This window comes from Tupaia chinensis, unplaced genomic scaffold, assembly GCF_000334495.1.
Source record: "Tupaia chinensis unplaced genomic scaffold, TupChi_1.0 Scaffold000600_1, whole genome shotgun sequence".
NCBI lineage: Eukaryota > Metazoa > Chordata > Mammalia > Scandentia > Tupaiidae > Tupaia > Tupaia belangeri.
The window spans coordinates 7,547,315-7,567,316 of NW_006160117.1; the positions used below are offsets into that span (position 1 = coordinate 7,547,315).

At 37.4% G+C, this 20,002-nt stretch overlaps 1 protein-coding gene across 1 annotated transcript in view; it reads right to left on the reverse strand.

Annotated features, from left to right (window-relative positions):
• DMD (dystrophin) overlaps window positions 1-20,002 on the reverse strand; it is a 1,496,890-nt gene that overhangs the window by 404,609 nt on the left and 1,072,279 nt on the right. The window contains exons 28-29 of the mRNA XM_027775723.1: window positions 15,999-16,119; window positions 15,112-15,380 (exon numbers count right to left, since the gene is read on the reverse strand). Of these exons, the coding sequence (XP_027631524.1) occupies window positions 15,112-15,380; window positions 15,999-16,119 (390 nt within the window). The remainder of the gene's footprint in view (window positions 1-15,111; window positions 15,381-15,998; window positions 16,120-20,002) is intronic.

Sequence of the window (20,002 nt, forward strand, 5' to 3'; positions counted from 1 at the left end):
ACTTGCCAGACAGACAGAGAGAGACATTAGAGACAGAAAGCGAGAAATCACCCCCCAGGGGGGATGGTCACGCTGCAATCCCTTCTCCTCCATTCTCCTCTCGGGATCTTGGGCACGCATGCACACGCGCCCGGCGTGAGTTTTAAGCCACCAGGTCCGGGACGCAAACTGCGGTCGACTACGTGGGAGTCCAGCGACATAGCCATTACGCTAACTGCTGGTTCCCATGACCCAGGCACTTTTAACATAGGTACTTTAAACTTGGAAACTATCTTGGCAATGTCTTCCTTCAACCTTTATAGCAAAATGTCAAAGTAGTTCCAAAAGTAATATTACATTCACAGTGTTAGCCCAAGGATCAACAGAGCTTATGCTCATTTGTTTAGCCTGTATTTCTTTTAGCCTTTTGTTTTATTGGATGCACAGAGTCATGATTATATTGAATAATCCTTACAGCAATTCTAGTATTGGGTTTGTCCAGCTCTAAAACAATGAACCTTTCTCTTCCATTAGCCCTATCCCTGTAAAAATGTATGGTGGCCAGCAGCCAGCTGGCAAGCACTGAGTGAAACAGGTGAGATGCTGTTTCACGAAGTGTACTTACCTGGGGCCAGACAAGAGATTTAAATCATGAGGCAATTAAATGAATATTATTTAATGAGACTTAACAGGATTTAGGCTCACAACAATGTATAGATCCCAAATTGGGTTACAACGTTTTAAGAGTAAGAAAATAAGTAAATAAAAGGAAGCTCGGCAAGTGATTGTCACTGATTTTAAAAAATATACCTTCATACACTTTCTTTTCTTTTTTTAAAAAAAGAGATTTTTGCTCTAGGGCATGTGCACTTGCCAAAGAGACAGAGAGAGACAGAAACAGAAAGCGAGAAATCACCCGTCAAGGGAATGGCCATACAGCAATCCCTTCTCCTCCATTCTCCTCTTGGGATCTTGGGCATACACGTACACACACTCGGCATGAGTTTAAGCTGCTGGGTCCGGGACTTGAACCAGGGTTGACTATGTGGGAGTCCAGCAATGTAACCATTATGCCCATCTGCTGGTACCCACTTTCTTTTTTTTAAATGTTACTGATGTTTTGTTAACATAACAATTGTTACAATGTGACTTTAGAACAGTTTTTATTTAAGTAATGTTCTTTGGCATATATTGCCAATAAATTGACTTTATTCTTTTTGCTAACTTTCTTATGCCATGTTCAGATCATGATGATAAAATTTAAATATTTGACAGGGAAAAGTTCTGAATGAGACTCTCAAACCTATAATGGTGTATCCTGTGGACCAAAATGCGAAAATATATGTATGTTTTGAAATAGGCAACCTCTTACATGTAGGAAGAAGATAATTCACAATAAAAACAAATTGTTTCAAAGTAAACAGATTCTATCATAGCGTTAGATTCTCCAGTCTCATTCTGGTTAAGAGAGTTTGACATTTCAGGACTGAAGACACCAGGAAAACTTAATAAATACTGAAGTGTTCAAACAAAGTGTAACAATGATGTGTGGGCCAATTTTTAAAAACATTGAAAATCAATGTACCTTTACTCTAATTCGGTTAATTCAATTATTTAATATACACTTGATTTGAGTGAGTTTGACCATACGTATTTCAATTTTTTAAATTTATTGAACATCAATCAAATTACTTTTAAAGTAAAATAATTCATTTATTACCAGTCCTAAAAAATTCCAGAGTAAGGAGGGGGTTGTTTCATAATAATGTTAAAGCAAATTTTAAAACATTTCTTTCCATTATATTTATCCCATAATTCTTATTTCATATATCATTCAGCCTATTCCACAACCCTGAACTTTTTAAAATTTTATTTTATGTATCATTATTATTATTTTTTAAATTTGCTAAAGGGCATGTGTGCACACTGAAAGAGAGAGAGGAAGAGCAAGCTGCCAGGTCTGGGACTCAAACTGTAGTTGGCCATGTGGGAGTCCAGCACATTAACCACCATGCCATCTGCTGGCCCACGATGAAGAAGATTTCCACAGGTGTTTAAAGCAATGATTCTGTACCATCTTTAGGAAAACCTCCCTAGTCCAATTACTGCAGTTGATTCTTCTACATTCTCCCACTTGCTCGCCCACATTCATGCCACACCCACCTTTATTTCTATACGCAAACATACATCGTCTCTACTAAACACAGAGCCTCAGAGCATTGTCAAGGTAAGTTGTAAAATGTAGGCACTCCTGGTTAAGCTATCAGCTTAACCATCTAGCAAGTAGGTCTTATTTAAGAAGTGTTGAGGGACCAGCAGATGAAAAAATGGTTATATCACTGGATTCCCACATAGTCGACCACAGTTTAAGTCCCAGACCTGGCAACTTAAAACTCAGGCCAGAGGGAACCAGCAGTTAGCATAATGGCTACGTCGCTGGACTCCCACGTAGTTGACCGCGGTTCGTGTCCTGGACCCGGTGGCTTAAAACTCACGCTGGGCTCGTGTGCATGCATGCCCAAGATCCTGAGAGGAGAACGGAGGAGAAGGGATTGTGGTGTTACCATCCCCCCTGGGGGGTGATTTCTTGCTTTCTGTCCCTATGTCTCTCTCTGTCTGTCTGGCGAGCACACGCGCCCTATTGCGAAAACCTCTCCAAAAAAAAAAAAACAAAAAACTCAGGCCAGGTGCATGTGTGTGCATGCCCAAAATCCCGAGAGGAGAATGAAGGAGAAGTGACTGCAGCATGACCCTCCCCTCTGGGGGGCGATTTCTTTCTTTCTCTCTCTGTCTCTCTTGTAACTGCATGTGCCCTATAGTAAAAAATCTCTCAACAAAAGAATGTTGAATGGTCTCAACTATTCTGAATGTCTTGGATTTTAGAAACTCTGATTTGATTATAATCAGTATGTCTGGCAGGCAATTATAAGGAGAATTATTAAATTTGACTGTTATTGGTAAATATGATAAAGTGTATATGAAATAAGAAATTATGTGACTAAATATTTTAAAGTACTAATGCTCAGAATGCAAATTACACTGAAGTTCATGTGAAGGAATCCCAAAATTGTATAGGTGTCATTAAAATGCTAACAGGAAGGACCAGCAGTTGGCGTAATGGCTATGTCTCTGGACTCCCATATAGTTAATTGTGGTTCAAGTCTCAGACCCAGTGGCTTAAACTCATGCTGGGCACGTGTGCATGTGTGCCCAAGATCCTGAGAGGAGAATGGAGGAGAAGGGATTATAGTGAGGCCACCCCCCCACCCCCGGGGTGTGATTTCTCTTTTTCTGCCTGTCTGTCTCTTTCTGTCTTTCTGGTGAGCGCACATGCCCTGTAGCACAAACCTCTCCAAAAAAATAAAATAAAATACCAACAGGAAAATTGGAATAAATAATTGTGAATGTCTTCCACAAAAGAGATTTATTTCAAGGATCCTGAGTGAAATGATGCTCCTTACTGAAACTATCAATCACAGCATTACCTATATTTATTTTTAAATTAAATATTCTGGACATTGATAAATATAAAAGAAATGATAAATAATGCATTTACTGCTTCCAACTGAAGAATTAATAATAATATACAAATTAAGTAATCCAAGTTTCCAGAAGCCCTCCAGATGATTCTGATGTACTCTACAGTGAGAAGCACTGCCAAAGAAAATTCTTGACATTCTCAATGACAATGCCTAGATAACTTGAATCCTTAAAAACTTACAGACTATATAACTATAACACCAAATTCATGAATGAAGCCATTTTCTTCACAATAATAATTTCCTTGGGCATTTTAATTAACTCTTTTTTTTTGAGAGTGTTTTGCTATAGTGCACATGTGCTTGCCAGAGAGAGACAGAGAGACAAAAAGCAAGAAATCACCCCCCTGGGGGGATGGCCATGCTGCAGTCCCTTCTCTTCCATTCTCCTCTTGGGATCTTGGGCAGGCACACACACGCACCTGGTGTGAGTTTAAGCAACTGGGTCTGGGACTCGAACTGAGGTCGACTACATGGGAGTCCAGCAACACAGCCATTACGCCAACTGCTGGTCACCATTTTCATTAACTCTTCTCTCTCATTACTGATCCTGATAATGACTTGAAGGAGGTGGGATTAGGGTCTATTTTCCATAAAGAAACAAAATTCTGGGACCAGCAGTTAGCATATTGGCTATGTCGCTGGACTCCCACGTATCAACTGTGTTTCGTGTCCCGGACCTGGTGGCTTAAAACTCATGCCGGGTGCATGTGCGTGCATGCCCAAGATCCCAAGAGGAGAATGGAGGAGAAAGGATTGTGGCGTGGCCATCCCCCAGAAAGAAAAAAAAATTCTTATGTTTTTTAGAATTATTTTATTGAACTTTATTTTATTTATTTATTTATTTTTAAACATTTGACCAGCGAGGGACAGAGTGAGAGAGAGAAAGAGAAGAAAAGTGAGAAAGCAATATGCCAGGTCTGGGGCTTGAACCACAGTCAGCCATGTGAGAGTCCAGCATCCTTAACAACCATGCCACTTGCCAGCCCCAGAAACAAAATTCTTATTAATTCTAAAGAATCACTGAATGTGGGGAACCAGCAGTTAGTGTAATGGCTATGTCGCTGGACTCCCACGTAGTCGACCACGGTTCGTGTCCTGAACCCGGTGGCTTAAAACTCACGCTGGGCGCGTGTGCGTGCGTGCTCAAGATCCCGAGAGGGGAATGGAGGAGAAGGGATTGCAGCATGGCCATCCCCCTGGGGGGTGATTTCTCGCTTTCTGTCTCTATGTCTCTCTCTGTCTGGCGAGCGCACGCACCCTATAGTGAAAATCTCTCCAAAAATAAAAAAGAATCACTGAATGTGGAAGAACAAAAGAGGATTGAAAAAACCATGATGAGATATGGGAACTGAGTGGATTACTAGGTTTACTGAACAGGTGTAGGGATTACTTTACATGGCCTGGACATCCTTCCCCAGCTGCTATGATTATTAACTATGAATTTCTCACAGTTGTCTATCTTCTCTAGAGAGGTGACCTCTTCTGGTGGTATGGTGGTAGCTCCCTAGCCCAGAAGGTAATGAATACTCCCAACATGGGCCACTGACAATGATATTCTGGAGCAGAGCCTAAGGGTGAACATGTGAAATGCCTCCCAATTCTGCATCCAGTGACATCATGTTGGTAGCTAGTAAGTATCCATAGTGGGAGTATTTGCACCACAAAACCTGGAAAATGCTACAAACCAGGATTCACCTCATCTCAGAAAGAGTTGATAAATATTTGCCAGCACATCTTCGGTAGGGCCAAAGACCATCTGGGATATAAAAAGGCAACTCTGGGGACAGTAGATGGCATAATGGTTATGCTGCTTGACTCCCATGTAGTCAACTGCTGTTTGCTTTCTGTCTGTCTCTGTCTGTTTCTCTGGCAAGCCCACACACCCCATAGCAAAAATATCTCTCTAAAGAAAAGAAAGAAAAAGAAAGAAAAAAAAAAGTCCTCTCTGGGGCCCAGCAAGTGGCATGGTGGTTAAGAGTGCTGGACTCCAACATAACCGACTATGGTTTGAGTCCCAGAGCTGGCGACTTGCTTTCTTTCTCACTTTCCCTCTCTATCTCTCTCTCTCACTCTGGTCAAAATAAAATAAATTAAGTTAAATAAAATAATTCTAAAAGAAAAAAAAAACCCAAAAGGCAACTCTGCTGTGTAGTTTTATGGTCCAGTGTTTTCTCACTAAGGATCAGGGAACAGAGTTACATGGTATCTGAAATGGCATACTTGCTTGGCTCTTCCTTCTTCACTATTAGGCTTCCCTATCTCCCATACAGGTCTCCCTTGATAGCAGACTCTACTTGACCCCTGTTCTCAGAGTCTGCTTCCAAGTAATTGGACCTAAAACTCCAGTTACATTATTAGTTAAGTGACTGTACTCAAAAGGCTCAAAGAATACATGTTCAAAATCACCAAAAGGTACAAGTCATAGTACTCTGGGGTTATAATAATCAGACAAAACTGCAAAAGATAAATTTGAAATAGCAAGTGTCTATACTTTGTGTATGTATACAGAAAAGAAGAAGTTGATGGATAAAGATAAAACCTCCCCAAACTGGGCAATCCTTTATATCATGCTTCTCAAATTATGCTTTTATATCCATAGTTGAATGTACTCCAGGATTCATTTTATTATTGTATTTTAGCATGAAGATGAGTTTTCTCCAGAACCTTAAGAAATGAATCCTGTAGAAAATTCAACTATGACTATGAAAACATAAGATTGGAAGGCATAAAAGCAAGGACAGTAACTATGGATACCAGAGACAGTATAGGAGGAGGGTGGGAAATGGTGGGGGAGAGGGAATCAAAGGAAAAAAAAATCCAGTGGCCTCAAAAATGGAAAATTATCTGTTGATAAAAATGTGTATGGAAATTTCTTTGATCGGACTAGCATATAGAGTATCATACTGAGAAATTTCATTTTTAATGTTGTAAAGATATGAAGTATTCGAATGTAAAAAAGTAAGAAAAAACACAATGAATACATTATGGAAAGAGTCACAAAATTGACATGAGATTTTAAAAACTGAAACAAGAATTTTCAAAGAAATCTCATGTTCATGGAAAAATGAATAAGCAGGTGAAAGGAAGAGATGTCAGGCTTTTGTTTTCTTGGCCGTTAAGAGAACAGAAATAGAAAAGTTTGAGAAGCACTGTTTTCAGAAAATGCTTTAAATAGAACAATCTTTAGTAAATGTAAATTATAACTAAAATATTATTATTGTATGAAAAAAATCTTAGTATGAAAAATTTTTCTTTTCTTAGGCCCCATTAAAAAGCAAATGGTTACATTAATATAATATTCAGAAAACTGGTTTACTAAGAACGATTATTCAGTGCCATTGTTTTTTAAATCCATGTAAGACTGTGTAAGGCACAATATTGGTGTCAATGCTAACTAAATTTTAAAACTTGTAATTGGCACACATGACGGAAAGACAGTAAGAGTCTACTCTTTGGGTTGTTTTTAACTCCTTTATCTTGTAAGTGGTAGGAAAGCAGCACAATTGTAAACTTTAAACTTATTACAACTTTGGCAAATGTCAAAGGAGAAGCAAAAGTATACATTGACTGTTGGATTCCATTTTCTAAGGAAGTATGGAATTTCAGATGAATAAATAAGTCAGATTTTAGAACTGTCTCTAGTTAATGTGATACATGACACATAAACACAAGCTAATAAACATTCTTACTCCCTCGGCTTGGCATTAAATAGTAATATTCCTAGGAAAACTAAGATGCCATGAGTACAACTCCCAATGTAATTTTATTTATGAAAAAAATTAAATATTCACACTCTGTAATGAGATCAGACTTCTCTGGGTATAGGTTTTAACCATATCATAAATGGATGAACAAATGGTTTTTAGATTCTTTAACACTGAGGATATATTACTTAAGTTTTTTTTTTTTAAATAATCTTTTATTAGTTAAGACTCTTGAGGAATAGTGTTTATAATTATTACCCAACACAAACAAAGCTTCTGGAATAAATCTTCAGTAAACAGGATTGGCATATTAAAGGATCAGGTTTTGATATGGTTGTTTTCAAATACTAGGAAGGATGATAATCTTTGGAGAACTTTTATTATCTAATTAAACACTTCTTGAGTAGAATAATGTCAGATGAACTCATTAGCTTAACATTTGATGATCCATGTTTTCCTAAATATCCCATGACCAGAAGAGTAGCTGTACAACTCTGATTTATTCAATAACAATGGTATCCAATTCTAACTCCTTCTTTTATCACAGACCAGCAAAGGAACACAAAGAAGTCCAAATTAAAATAAGTTCAGTAACAAAAAGAACATGTTCTTTTTTCCAACTCGTCTAAAGCCTTTTTCCTATCTTTAAGCAAAGTTCACTCAGTAATTATCTTATTTATGAAAGTAAAAGCAGAAGGATATTTTTCTTATTAAATAAATGGCTTTATGCTTTGGATGTGGAAGGCGTCTCAAAAAAGTCAAAAAAGAGAGTGTGTTGAATTTCATCAACTCATTTCCTCCCACCCACTGTTTTAAATTGTTTGCTTAGTTCCAATGTATACTACACTTACATAAGTTGTTTATGAAGAGCCAAATTAATAGTCTTTGCAATTGTTTTCCTTGGAATTTGGAGAGCTGACAAATGAATTAGTAGAAAATGGCAATTCTACATGAATTTTCTTTTAAGTCTCCCTAAGAGGCTGATGCAGAACTTAATAAGAGACTTATTAGGAGAAGTAGGACAACTTAATTCAGATTGATTATAGACTTCGGTGAAGACAGCTGGGGTTCAAATGAAACTGAAAAAGAACTTATATGCACTTCAAAGTATGCTAAGCAGATGTCTGAAACAATTACTCCACTCTGCCTTTTCAGAAGTTTCAAAGGCAGAAGGGAATAGCATGGTAAGAGAAGGTTCTATTTGCCTGAGTCGAGGTAGGGGCTTTTAAACAGTCGCAGTGCTATCAGAAATCAGATGCTTTGGGTAAAAAAGTGATTTGACATTACTGTCCTAAGTGATTTGTTTTTAGCTTTATAAATAAAGCAGGAAATGAGAGAATTTAAGAGAACTAAGTAATAAGCTCTCCTGACATCACTACCTTACAATTAATTTTACATTGAACAAATAATTTGGTCAGAATTTTTAAGAAGAATAATTCCTACTTTAGTTTCCAAGCTCTATTAAAACCAACAATGACTATTTTATTTTTAAAAAAACTATACAGTTGGGGCTGACAGGTGGCGTGGTGGTTAAGGGTGCTGGACTCCTACATGGCCGACCTCAGTTTGAATCCTGGACCTGGCAGCTTGCTTTCTCACTTTCCCTCTCTCACTCTGTTGCTCTCTGGTCAAATAAAATTAAATAAATAAATAAATAAATAAATAAATAAATAAATAAAGTTAAATAAAATAATTTCAACAAAATACTATACAGGACTTTTAAAGTATAAAGTGAGGCTTTTCTATGTCTTTAAATAGATAATTTTCCTAGATATTAAAGGCTAATCATATGCTTTTAAAAATATTGTATATCTTTTTTTTTCAGATATTTTTCTACAGAGCACATATACTTGCTGGAGAAACAGAGAGAGACAGAGAGACAGAAATGAGAAACCGCCCCCCAGGGGGGATGGCCATGCCACAATCCCTTTTCCTCCATTCTCCTCTTGAGATCTTGGGCATGCACGCACACATACCCAGTGTGAGTTTAAGCCACCAGGTCTGGGACTTAAACCGTGGTCGACTATATGGGAGTCCAATGACATAGCCATTACACCAACTGCTTGTCCCTATACTTGTCATTTATATAAGTAAAACTTAAACTATTTTTTATATTTGAGTTTTATAAAGAAAGTTTATAATTCTTTTGTATAGGGTTAGGGGTTATATGGATAGATAGAACCATCACAACCAGGACAACTCTAAGAATGACTCAAAATGTATAAATTCTCTCAGCTCTGAATAAGGAATGATAGCCTCCTAATGAATGAGGCGTCCCACCTATAGTAGGAAGAGAAAAGTTTACTAATATTTTCCTCATCATTATAAATTGCAAATGAATGCTCGTGTGGAGACGTTTGTTGCTTCTTTTTTCGTTTTGTTTTATTCTTGTTTTTTTTTTTTTTGTAAAAATGCTGTGTGTGTTAAGTAAGCCTTTGATCAAGAAGAAAAATCAAACAAAAAAGATATATATAAATCAAGGTTGAATGTAGAATCAATGCCTGTCATATGGAATAACCAACGCTTTTTATCTAGTTCTCAAGATAATACAATATGGGGACTAGCAGATAATGTAATGGCTACATCACTGAACTTCCACATGGCCAACCACACTTCAAGTACCAGACCCGGAGACTTGAAACTCACACTGGGCTAGTGTGAGTGCATGCCCCAACTCCCAAGAGGATAATGAAGGAGAAGGGATTACAGCATGGCAATCACCCTGGAAAACTTATGGTATGTGAAAAACTGTGTTTAAAGCCAACAGGTAAACTAAGGGCAGTGACATATTTCTGACTTAATAGTGATGCAACACTTTCTGTGTAGAGAAATCATTATTGAATAGAACAAAAGAAGACATTTAAAAAAAACCTTTTCACATTGGGATTGTTCTTATGAATAAAAATGCCATGTGCACACTTTAGATTTTACTTTATTAAAGCCTTTAAATATTCCACTTATAGATCTATGTAGAGCACATAGTCATTCAAAGAGTTATTCTTATTCCCCATTACAAGGAAAGTAGAAAATTTGTATAGTAAAATAAGCATTGGTGTTATTACCAGTAAAGAGAGGAATCAGAATTCTGTTCTAAAAATATTTGAAAAGCAATATAAATTGTGAATATTAAAAGTAAAAGAGCATTTAAAATTTAAATTGTATTCTAGTGGTTATCCCTATGGAAGCTATATTTGGAAGGTTGAATCTCTTAGTGAACAAAATAGTCAATATTAACATTATGCTTCTTTCTTGTGATTTACCGTATCTACCATCCTGAAGATGATCAGCTAGTAATAATGCCATTTTCAGAGAGTTCAGGGTTTAAGTTGTTTTATTCATTCTCTTCATCTAAAAACCAAATTTACTACTGAATTGATATAATGCTAAATTCCACAAAAATCTATATTCCACAGTCACTTGAATGAAAACTTCTTTAACATATAAGATCAGAATGGAATGGGGTATTATGCTAGAGTCACTAGGGGTGATGAAATGAAGTAACATGGGTATATAAAATATTCTTCTGGATAGCTGCTTCAGTATCAGTCTGGACTTGCCTATAGCTTGGAGCCTCCAAGGGCTTAAATTGCTATGTATAAAAATGGAAACAGTGGTTTTTAAGTACACTTGTACATTTCTAGATATAAGTTTTAGTTAATACTATTCACTCCTTGTAAACTATCAGCACCAAAGCTTCAGAGTTTCAATTCCAGTGTTGAGAAATGCAGTGGAGAAAAGCTATTTATTTCTGCCACCAAATTAAATAGCTACAGAAGAAAAATAAATATATATGAATTTGTATAATTCACAATTTTGAAATATGCATAAATATTTTAAACAATCCTGTTTATAAACCCAAACTATCACATCTGTTATCATCAGTACATACATATTCACATAAGTACTGTAACTTACATGCATCTACTTGTAAGAAACACATGTTGGTATGTGTAAGTTCTTTTCATAAGGTATATTTAATGCTTATAGGTTTTGCTATTATTGGGATCATAATAAGAGCCTTACAAATTAGGATAGAGGCAATAAAGTTTGTCTTAAGATCAAGAAGAGTTATGACAGGAAAACTGAAAGGAACACTGCAAATAGTGTTAGGTGAAGGTTGTTTGAAATGTTCCACTTTGAGTTTTTTTTGATGATTAAAATATTGGGCATACATTCTTTGTCTACTGGACTCAGTATCCTACTGATGCTCCTGAATGACAAATATGGCTAAAAATGAATCCCATATGTTTAATCGATAGTCCATATATTTGGTAACTTAATTGATTTATTAACTAATTTTGTTCCTTTGGGTCATGTCCTAAAATTGTGCCTCATTTTTGGAGAAGACTTCAAAAATATTGATATTTGTATTTCTGAAAATACTGTGATTTATTACATTTCAAAACATTATTTTCTTTTTCAAATAGAGAGCAACATAAATCATTGGTATAAATATTAGGCATGGGGGTCATACAATGCTGGGTAGAAGGGATTTTAGAAGCAACAGAGTCAAAATTTTAATCTTAAGTAAAAAAAAAACCTCACTTATGACTATGATTATTACTTTTTTAGGCTTTTGCCGCAGGGCATGTGCGCTCACCAGAGAGACAGAGAGAGAAAGTGAAAAATTATTTCCAGGAAGGATGGCCATGCTGCAATCCCTTCTCTTTCATTCTCCTCTTAGGTTTCTGGAGATGCACACACACACACACACCTGGTGTGATCCTCAGGCCACCAGATCTGGGACTTGAACTGTGCTTGGCCATGTGGGAGTCTGGTACTGTAACCACTAATGCCACATTTTGGTCCAACTTACAATTATTTTTTATTTTATTTTATTTTATTTTTTAGAGGGATTTTTTTGCTATAGAGTGTGTGTGCTAGCCAGAGAGACAGAAAAAAGGAACTCACCCCCCAGGGGAGATGGCTATGCCACAATCCCTTCTCCATTTTCTTCTCGGGATTTTGCGCACATATGCACACATGCCTGGCATGAGTTTTAAGCTGCCAGGTCCAGGACTTGACCATAGTAACTACATGGGAGTCCAGTGACATAACCATTATGCTGTCTGGTGGTCCTGACTTATGACTGCTTTTTAATGACAAGGTCTTGCATTGATGCAATTCTCCTGCCTCAGCTTATAGTTCAGTTGGACCTATGGGCATGGGCTACCATGTGCATTCTTACTATATTATTAAGCCAGCCTGGAGCTCGTGATTTTCCCTCCTCAGCCTCCCAAGTTGCTAAGACTACAGGCATGAGCCACCACACCTAACCTTTAGGTTGGACCAGGAAATGACCTGAGGCCTCCCATGTGGTCCCAGCCTTTTGTAGCATAGTGCTTTAGTAGCACATAGCTCCACAACTAGGTCTCACCTACTATTTTCATGAAGAGCTAGTCAATTCAACTTTAGACTGTAGGCTTCAAGTAGTCTGCTCCCATATTATATCTAGCATATTGCATAGTGGCTCATAAACAGTTGTTGAATGAATAAATAAATAAAAACTTAATGAGATTTCTAATATGTTCCTGGCACTGTGCTAAGAGCTGGGAATTCAAAGATGTACATTATGATCCTTGCTCTTAGGAACCTCACTTTCTCTGGGAGAAAAAAAAAAAAGCACGTTGCTATAATATATTGGGTTGTTGGAAAAGTCAAGACATTTTTCTATGCAAAAATGCATCATGACTCTTCTGACGACCTAATATATGACATTTGAATGTGATAATGTAAGCATGAGAGCACTGAATTGGGAGCAGTTTCTTCTGCTTCGTGGCATTTGGGGGTGGTAGAAACTCAGGGAAATCTATAGAGACAGGCAACATTTATCTTGGGACTTGATGGAGTTCACCAACAGATAAGGTAGGGTGATCCAGATGGCAAAAAAAGAGAATGCTCAAAGACAGGTTGTTATGAAAAAAAGATGGCATATTTTGGTAAAAGAGGTGACATGGTATGAATGGCCTGGAGGATAGGAGCTACAGTTGAGAGGCTAAACCAGGGATAGGAGGAATAGGGTCACCTACTCTCTTCATTTGTTAGACTTCATTCTCTAGGCAGGCATACTCCTGCAAGGAATTTGGACTGGAGTTGGAAGAAGCTGGATAATGTAGATTTGTCAGTAAAGAAATATTCATTCATTCATTAACAATATACTTATAATGTAGTGTTTATGATACACCAGTTATACTGACTAGGGAGTGGGATTTAAAGATGTAAAACTGCTATAATTCTAAATAAATGATGCCAGGGCTTAGTTTAGGTCAGGGCATTGCCTTAAAAGAAGAGAGAAAACATAAAAGACATTTTAAGAGACAATGAGCAATCACATGCAGCCAATAAAAATATAGAGGGGTTTAAGGATGAACCTAAAGTATCTAGCCTTGGAAACTTGTTGGATTATGATTGATTAACTGAACTAGGGAACACAAAAAAAAGGGCAAGTAGAGATGGATAGTGATTGGGGGTGGAAAAGCAGAATAAACGAATTTGGTATCAGAATAGTTGCACTTGTGATTCTAGTGCTATGTGGATTTAGAAGATCTGTCTAGAGATATAGACTAGAGATTCAGATTCATTAACATCTATGCTGTTCCAAGCCAGGAGCATTTAAAAAAGAAAATGAGAATTGGGCTAAGGTTAGACACCTGGACATGCAACAACTGAGAGAATAGAAGTTAAGAATTTAGGAAAATAAAGGAAGAAAAAGAATGCAGGCCAAACAGTGTTCTCTGAAAGCCAAGGAAGAAGAAAATTTCCAGAATGAGGGCATTGGCAAGCATGCCAAAGACATGAGAGAATTTAACTTTTTTTGAATTTAAAATCTGAGAGAACTTTTGTGATTTTGATACTAGATGGGTATACAAAAGAGGTTGCAGGTTGCTGATTTGAAAATGATACTCTTGGACATGTATATTCTTCTTTTAAATCTATTTACCATGTTTGTGCCATGGGGAAATTTAAGTTTGGTTTCATAGACATTACATAATGCAAACATGAGGGGACTTCATAAAGTTCATAGACAAATTGTACTATCTTTTAATTCCATTTTCCACAAACTTTCTTTTAAAGGTTTTGGCCACAGAGAATATACACTTGCCAGAGAGACAGAGAGAAATAGAGAGAGGGAAAGTGAGAAATCACCCACAGGAGATATGGGTATGCCACAACCCCTTCTCTTCCATCGTCCTCCTGGGATTTGGGCATGCATGCACACATACCTAGCATGAGTCTGAAGCCACTGGATCTGGGACTTGAACCACAGTGAGCCATGTGGGAGTCTAGCACCTTAACCACTACATCACCTGCTGGCTTTTCCACAAACTTTTTGAAGCTCTCTCATATATAATGATTTTTCTTCATGCCTACAGTAGGCTAACACAACTCAAAATGCAATACATACACTGCCGTCTAATGGAAGGACAGGGTTATCATTCTCATTCCACAATTCCATAACTTACCTAGGCCACAAAAGGCTAGCAAAAGGCTTAAATCTAGATTCCTTAATCATTATTAAGAGTTGTATTTTTTGCTAATTTGATACTAATTAACACAAAGAATACTTTCATGTGTGTGCAGACATATAAATAAGAATATGTTTGCACACTTAATTTCCTAATAAGAAAATCAAAATGATTTCTTTTGCCCTGTAGCTTTTTAATATTTCATTTCACATCATCAAAACACACAGGTGATTTGATCACTGTCTTCTCTTTGAGAAAATATCATGTGATGAAGACTTTGGATTGATTAAAGATGGATGGATTCCTGTTGCTTAAGAACACCATTTTTAACTCGGTGGGAAGAAAATGCTGAACTGAAATTCAGACTAGAACCTCTTTTGAGTTGCATAAAGGGCCCTGAAGCAAAGTAGTAGACAGTACCTTGACTTTTTCGAGGTGATCTTGGAGAGAGTCGATGAGGAGATCGCCCACAGGCTGCCAGGCTCCCTTGATCACCTCAGCTTGGCGTAGCTTGAGATCTAGCTCATCTGTTGCCTCCTGAAGTTCCTGGAGTTTTTCTAGGGCTTCATCTATTTTCCTCTGCCAGTCTGTGGAGTGCAGGTTCAATTTTTCCCACTCAGTGTTGACCTCCTCAGCCTGTTTTCGCAGGAGTCGAGTGACATTCTGGGCTCTTTCCTCAGGAGGCAGCTCTAAATTGGCAATATGACAAGGTTTTAGGCCACATTCATTTTTTTTTTAAAGAAACATTGTTGAAAAGGTCATACTGGAGGAAGAAAGAGGGTAGTTTAACAACAAGAGGCCGATCTACTGATTAATGGCTCTTTTACACTTTGGCATAAATTCTGATACAGTCCAGCACACCCAAAGTGTATCTTCCTGAGTGAATGTGCTCTCCTGTGTATCAATCAGATAATCCTAGATTCGTTTAAGCTATTGAGGAGAAAAATGTGAAGATGTACACCATAAGCTCTAATTTACTCCAGTCAGGCTTTTTAACCGAAAATTAGCTTGTAGTCTTTGTAACAGTGGAATTCCTCCTCACAGATAAACTCCTTTATTATTTTCTAAATGTTCCAATAACTGATTGCCAATCTCTTTTCATGTTTATTTATGAATGTGCAAACAGACCTGTGCATGGTGGTTTATGGTTCCTTATACTTTTTCAACATCTATGTTTACTTTGAATCGATTCTACTTAACCTAGAAAATATGAGAGCCATCCAGACCCTGGCAGCAAGAATGAATGGGCCGCTCTCTCACCAGTGATCCTTCTATCAATATGTTATTACAGTTCCACATTCAATTACCTCTGGGCTCCTGGTAGAGTTTCTCTAGTCCTTCCAAAGGCTGCTCTGTCAGAAATATTCGTACAGTCTCAAGAGTACTCATGATTACAGGTTCTTTAGTTTTCAATTCCCTCTTGAAGGCCTGTGAAATGAGATGAAAAGAAATGCTTATTTGGCTTGTGGCATTCTTCTCAAAATTAATCCTAGGTGCTCAGAACTTGTTTATGAAACTCCCAGGTCAATTTCTATCTCCTTTATTTATAAACTGATAGTCATAAAATGATAAAGAAGGCTATACAGGTTATTCTGTTAATAAGGAAACGACTATGTTTGTAAAACTATTCTGGGGAGAAGAGGGGAACTTTCAAGATAGTTAATACCCTTTCATTAAGATAGAAATGTGTTGTTTATATAACCTGACTCTCAAATTGAAATCTAAAGCGAAAATTGCAAGGTATACATTGCAAAACCCTAGCGTGGCTAATGAGGGCTTAAATGCACCCAAAAGAATGGATACACAGAATATAATATGAAGCCTTAAGGGTCAGTTGGACAAATTCAGGTGGTATTGAAGTATACAATGAATCCTATTGATAATCACCTTAATTCTGCCAAAGGATCTGACTGTGAATTAAATAATATTAATAAATGAAATGAAAACTCCCATTACATTACCCATTGTGACTTTTCTGAGAATGGAGAAATCTTGTGAGCTGTCCTGAATGTAGGAATTGTGAATATAAATGAATAGACCTAGACTGGGTATCTTAAGGTCATCTAGGGTAGTTATCAATTTTAATATCTTATATGTTATCATCCTTGATATGGGGGATTACAAGAAAAGCAAACTACATAGTTTTGACCTTTAAGAAGTTTCTAGACCAAAAGAAGAAAGAGTGAAAATGGTAAGTTCAAACATAATTGAGTGCTATATAGGTTGAGAGGCACAGTGGGAGGCTAGGATAAACTGAGACTCTAAAACCATTCAACATAGTTACTGACTCAGGTCTCGTGATCTTAGAAATGACAGTGTCAATACAAGTACTAAGTACTATGTAAATACTAATATAGCTGTGCAACAACAATAATAACTGCCCTGATTTGGGCTTAATTTTTTATACTTTTTCAACTCTTGTCTTATTTTTAGCCATGTTGCCTACTTAATCTAAGCCCTGTTTTGTCACTGGGAAAACAAATAAACTACTAGTACAATCCTTGAAACTTTAGGTATACTATTATATTACAGAAGTATTCCAGAACTGTATTGTATAACACATTTATCAAGAAAATCTTAGTATTATTCACCAGTCCAAAGAATCCTGGCTTTGATACTTTGCAAAATGATTTGTCATTCATGGTTGTTCATAATTCAGCAGAGAGAGGCAAAGCATTTGAACCAAAATAATGGAATTCTATAAGTGAAATATTAGTATTTAACTTGTTGATAGGGAAGTTATTTCTGTAGAGTAGGATATTCCTGTAGCCTTGAAATCTAATGGGTGGGAAGGTTATTTACTTTCCTTAAATGTAAGGCTGATTTTTCTTCTATTTTATTCAAAATCTCTTTCTCTCACTTGCTCTCTCACTCTCTCTCTTTCTCTCTCTCTCTCTGTATGTGCATGCATGCATGTGTGCATAAAGTTATCATATTACTGTATTTTTCATATATTTAATTTTCCATTCTTCAAGCAAATTATCATTTTGCCTAGTCTCTCCATTTGGACTTGACAGGGGACAACTTACACTGAAATAACTAATGATAAAAATAATGATAGCTACCTTTATTAAATGGCTGTGTGTCAGTGGTTGTACTAGAGGCTGGAAATTCAAAGTTGAAGGCAAAACAGTCCCTCCTATTTAGAAACCTGGAGTGTATAATGGAAGTGTTGAACACATAAATCATTTTAATGCAATGTGAAAAGTGTCATAGGCTTGTACAATACAGAAAAAGTAATAGGAAAAGACTTTCAGAAACAGTCCTCATGTAGAATTCTACAGCATGAACTTGCGTTAGTAGTTAAGAGTGGGTTGGAAGGCATTCCAAAAGGAAAAAATCCAAGCACAGAGACATATGACATAATACACTATCCATCTATAGGTATTCAAACAGGTTAATGTTTCTAGAATTTGAAGAACAAGGAGATGAAGCAGGACACTGTCATTATCTGGAATTATATTACACCTGTAAGCCAAAATTTGAAGTTCAGTCTTTCTTTTCTTTTGTTTAAAAAACTTTTAAGGGAGGTTTTTGGTATAGGGAGTGTATGCTCACAGGAGGCACAGAGGCACAGAGCCACAGAGACAGAAATGAGAAATCACCCCCCCAGGGGGGATGGCCACTGCAATCCCTTCTCCTCTTGAGATTTTGGGCATGCACACATGTGCTTGGCATGAGTTTTACGCCAGGAAGACCTTTATTTTTTAGATTCAGTAGATGAGTAAATGCTGGGTACAACTATACTAAGTGTAGAGAAAGGGACCAGCAGTTAGCATAATGGCTATGTCGCTGGACTCCCATGTAGTCGACCGCGGTTCACGGCCGGGACCCAGTGGCTTAAAACTCACGCCGGGTGCTTGTGCGTGCATGCCCAAGATCCTGAGAGGAGAATGGAGGAGAAGGGATTACAGCGTGGCCATCCCCCTGAGGGGTGATTTCTCTCTTTCTATCTCTCCGTCTCACTCTGTCTGGCGAGTGCACTCACCCTATAACAAAAACCTCTCCAAAAAAAGAGAGAGAGAGAGAGAGAGAGAGAGAGAGAGAGAAAGAAATGTTCTTGTATTTTTTGGCTTATCTATAAAACGCTCTAGGCACTAGAGAACCTTACGATACCATGAGAAATGAGAATCAGATTTGTAGCTATTAGTTTAGTTAATTTCTCCAAATCAAGAAAGCCAAATGCTTATAGCACAGAGTTGGTTCTTTGGCTCCAAATTGTCAGAAACACTGGAGTAGCTAGGTCTCTCAGTATTTACATTTCAAAAAATTATGAAGCCCAGATCATGAATACATATCTATACTGTAAAACCTGAGACACATAATTCTTGCTGGCTCCTGGAGAAGCAGGAGATAGGACTCAGGCTCATTATGTTTCAAAGTCAGCCTTTTGAGAAGAAAGTGGGACAGTTGTCTACTTCATTTGCTTGTTTGTTTTAACCACCAGAGGGTTTGTGCGCTCAGGAGGCAGAGAGAGCACTCCCTAATGGGAGTCACTCCACAGTGACTTCACAATGCTTTTTCTCTCATTTCTCCATCCTGTTAGGATTCTGGGCATATATGAATATATGCCCTGCATGGTTTTCAAGGTTTGAAGACTGGGATTTGAACTGTGGTTGATCACGTGGGATCCAGCTCCTTATGCACAGTGCTTAACCACTGCGCTACAAGGCCAACCCTACTTCTTCTTTATAAACAGTTAGAAAAACACACTTTTCTTATCTCTAGCCTATGGAAAACCCAGCTTCTCATATAGAGAAATGTTTCATCAGCATTCATCATGTCACCCTAGGGAAGACTTAGAGCAAAGGGAAAAGGTGCAGAAACAATATTATACAATAAGGTAATTAAAAGAAATTTGTCTCTGATCCAGAATACTTTGTGTGTGCATTCAGGCTAAAATTAATCAAGATTAATATTGAAAGTCCAAGACTAAGATGGGAAAGTGGTTCTGTATGGAGAACAGAGTAAGAGTGTGTGATATGCTCAGTTTGGCAAGGTAATATTCCTTCCACAAAGAAATAGTAAAGCCTGATACCTGGGGAGAAGAAAAGGAGATTGAAGAGTGTCACCCTCCCCCAATTTGGCTCATATATATCAAGTGTTTATATATCAACACTTAGTGGGCAAAGATGGAATCCCACAAGAGACCAAAAAGAAATGGATAGGCAGAGAAATTAGGGCAAATAAGGAGTACAGTACTGTCCAAGACAGAGTGAGAATTTCCAAAGGAAAAAGAAAACCAAGACCATCCAATATTGATCACCAAAGGTAAGGCAAGATCAGGACTGAAAAGTGTGCTGATCGGACT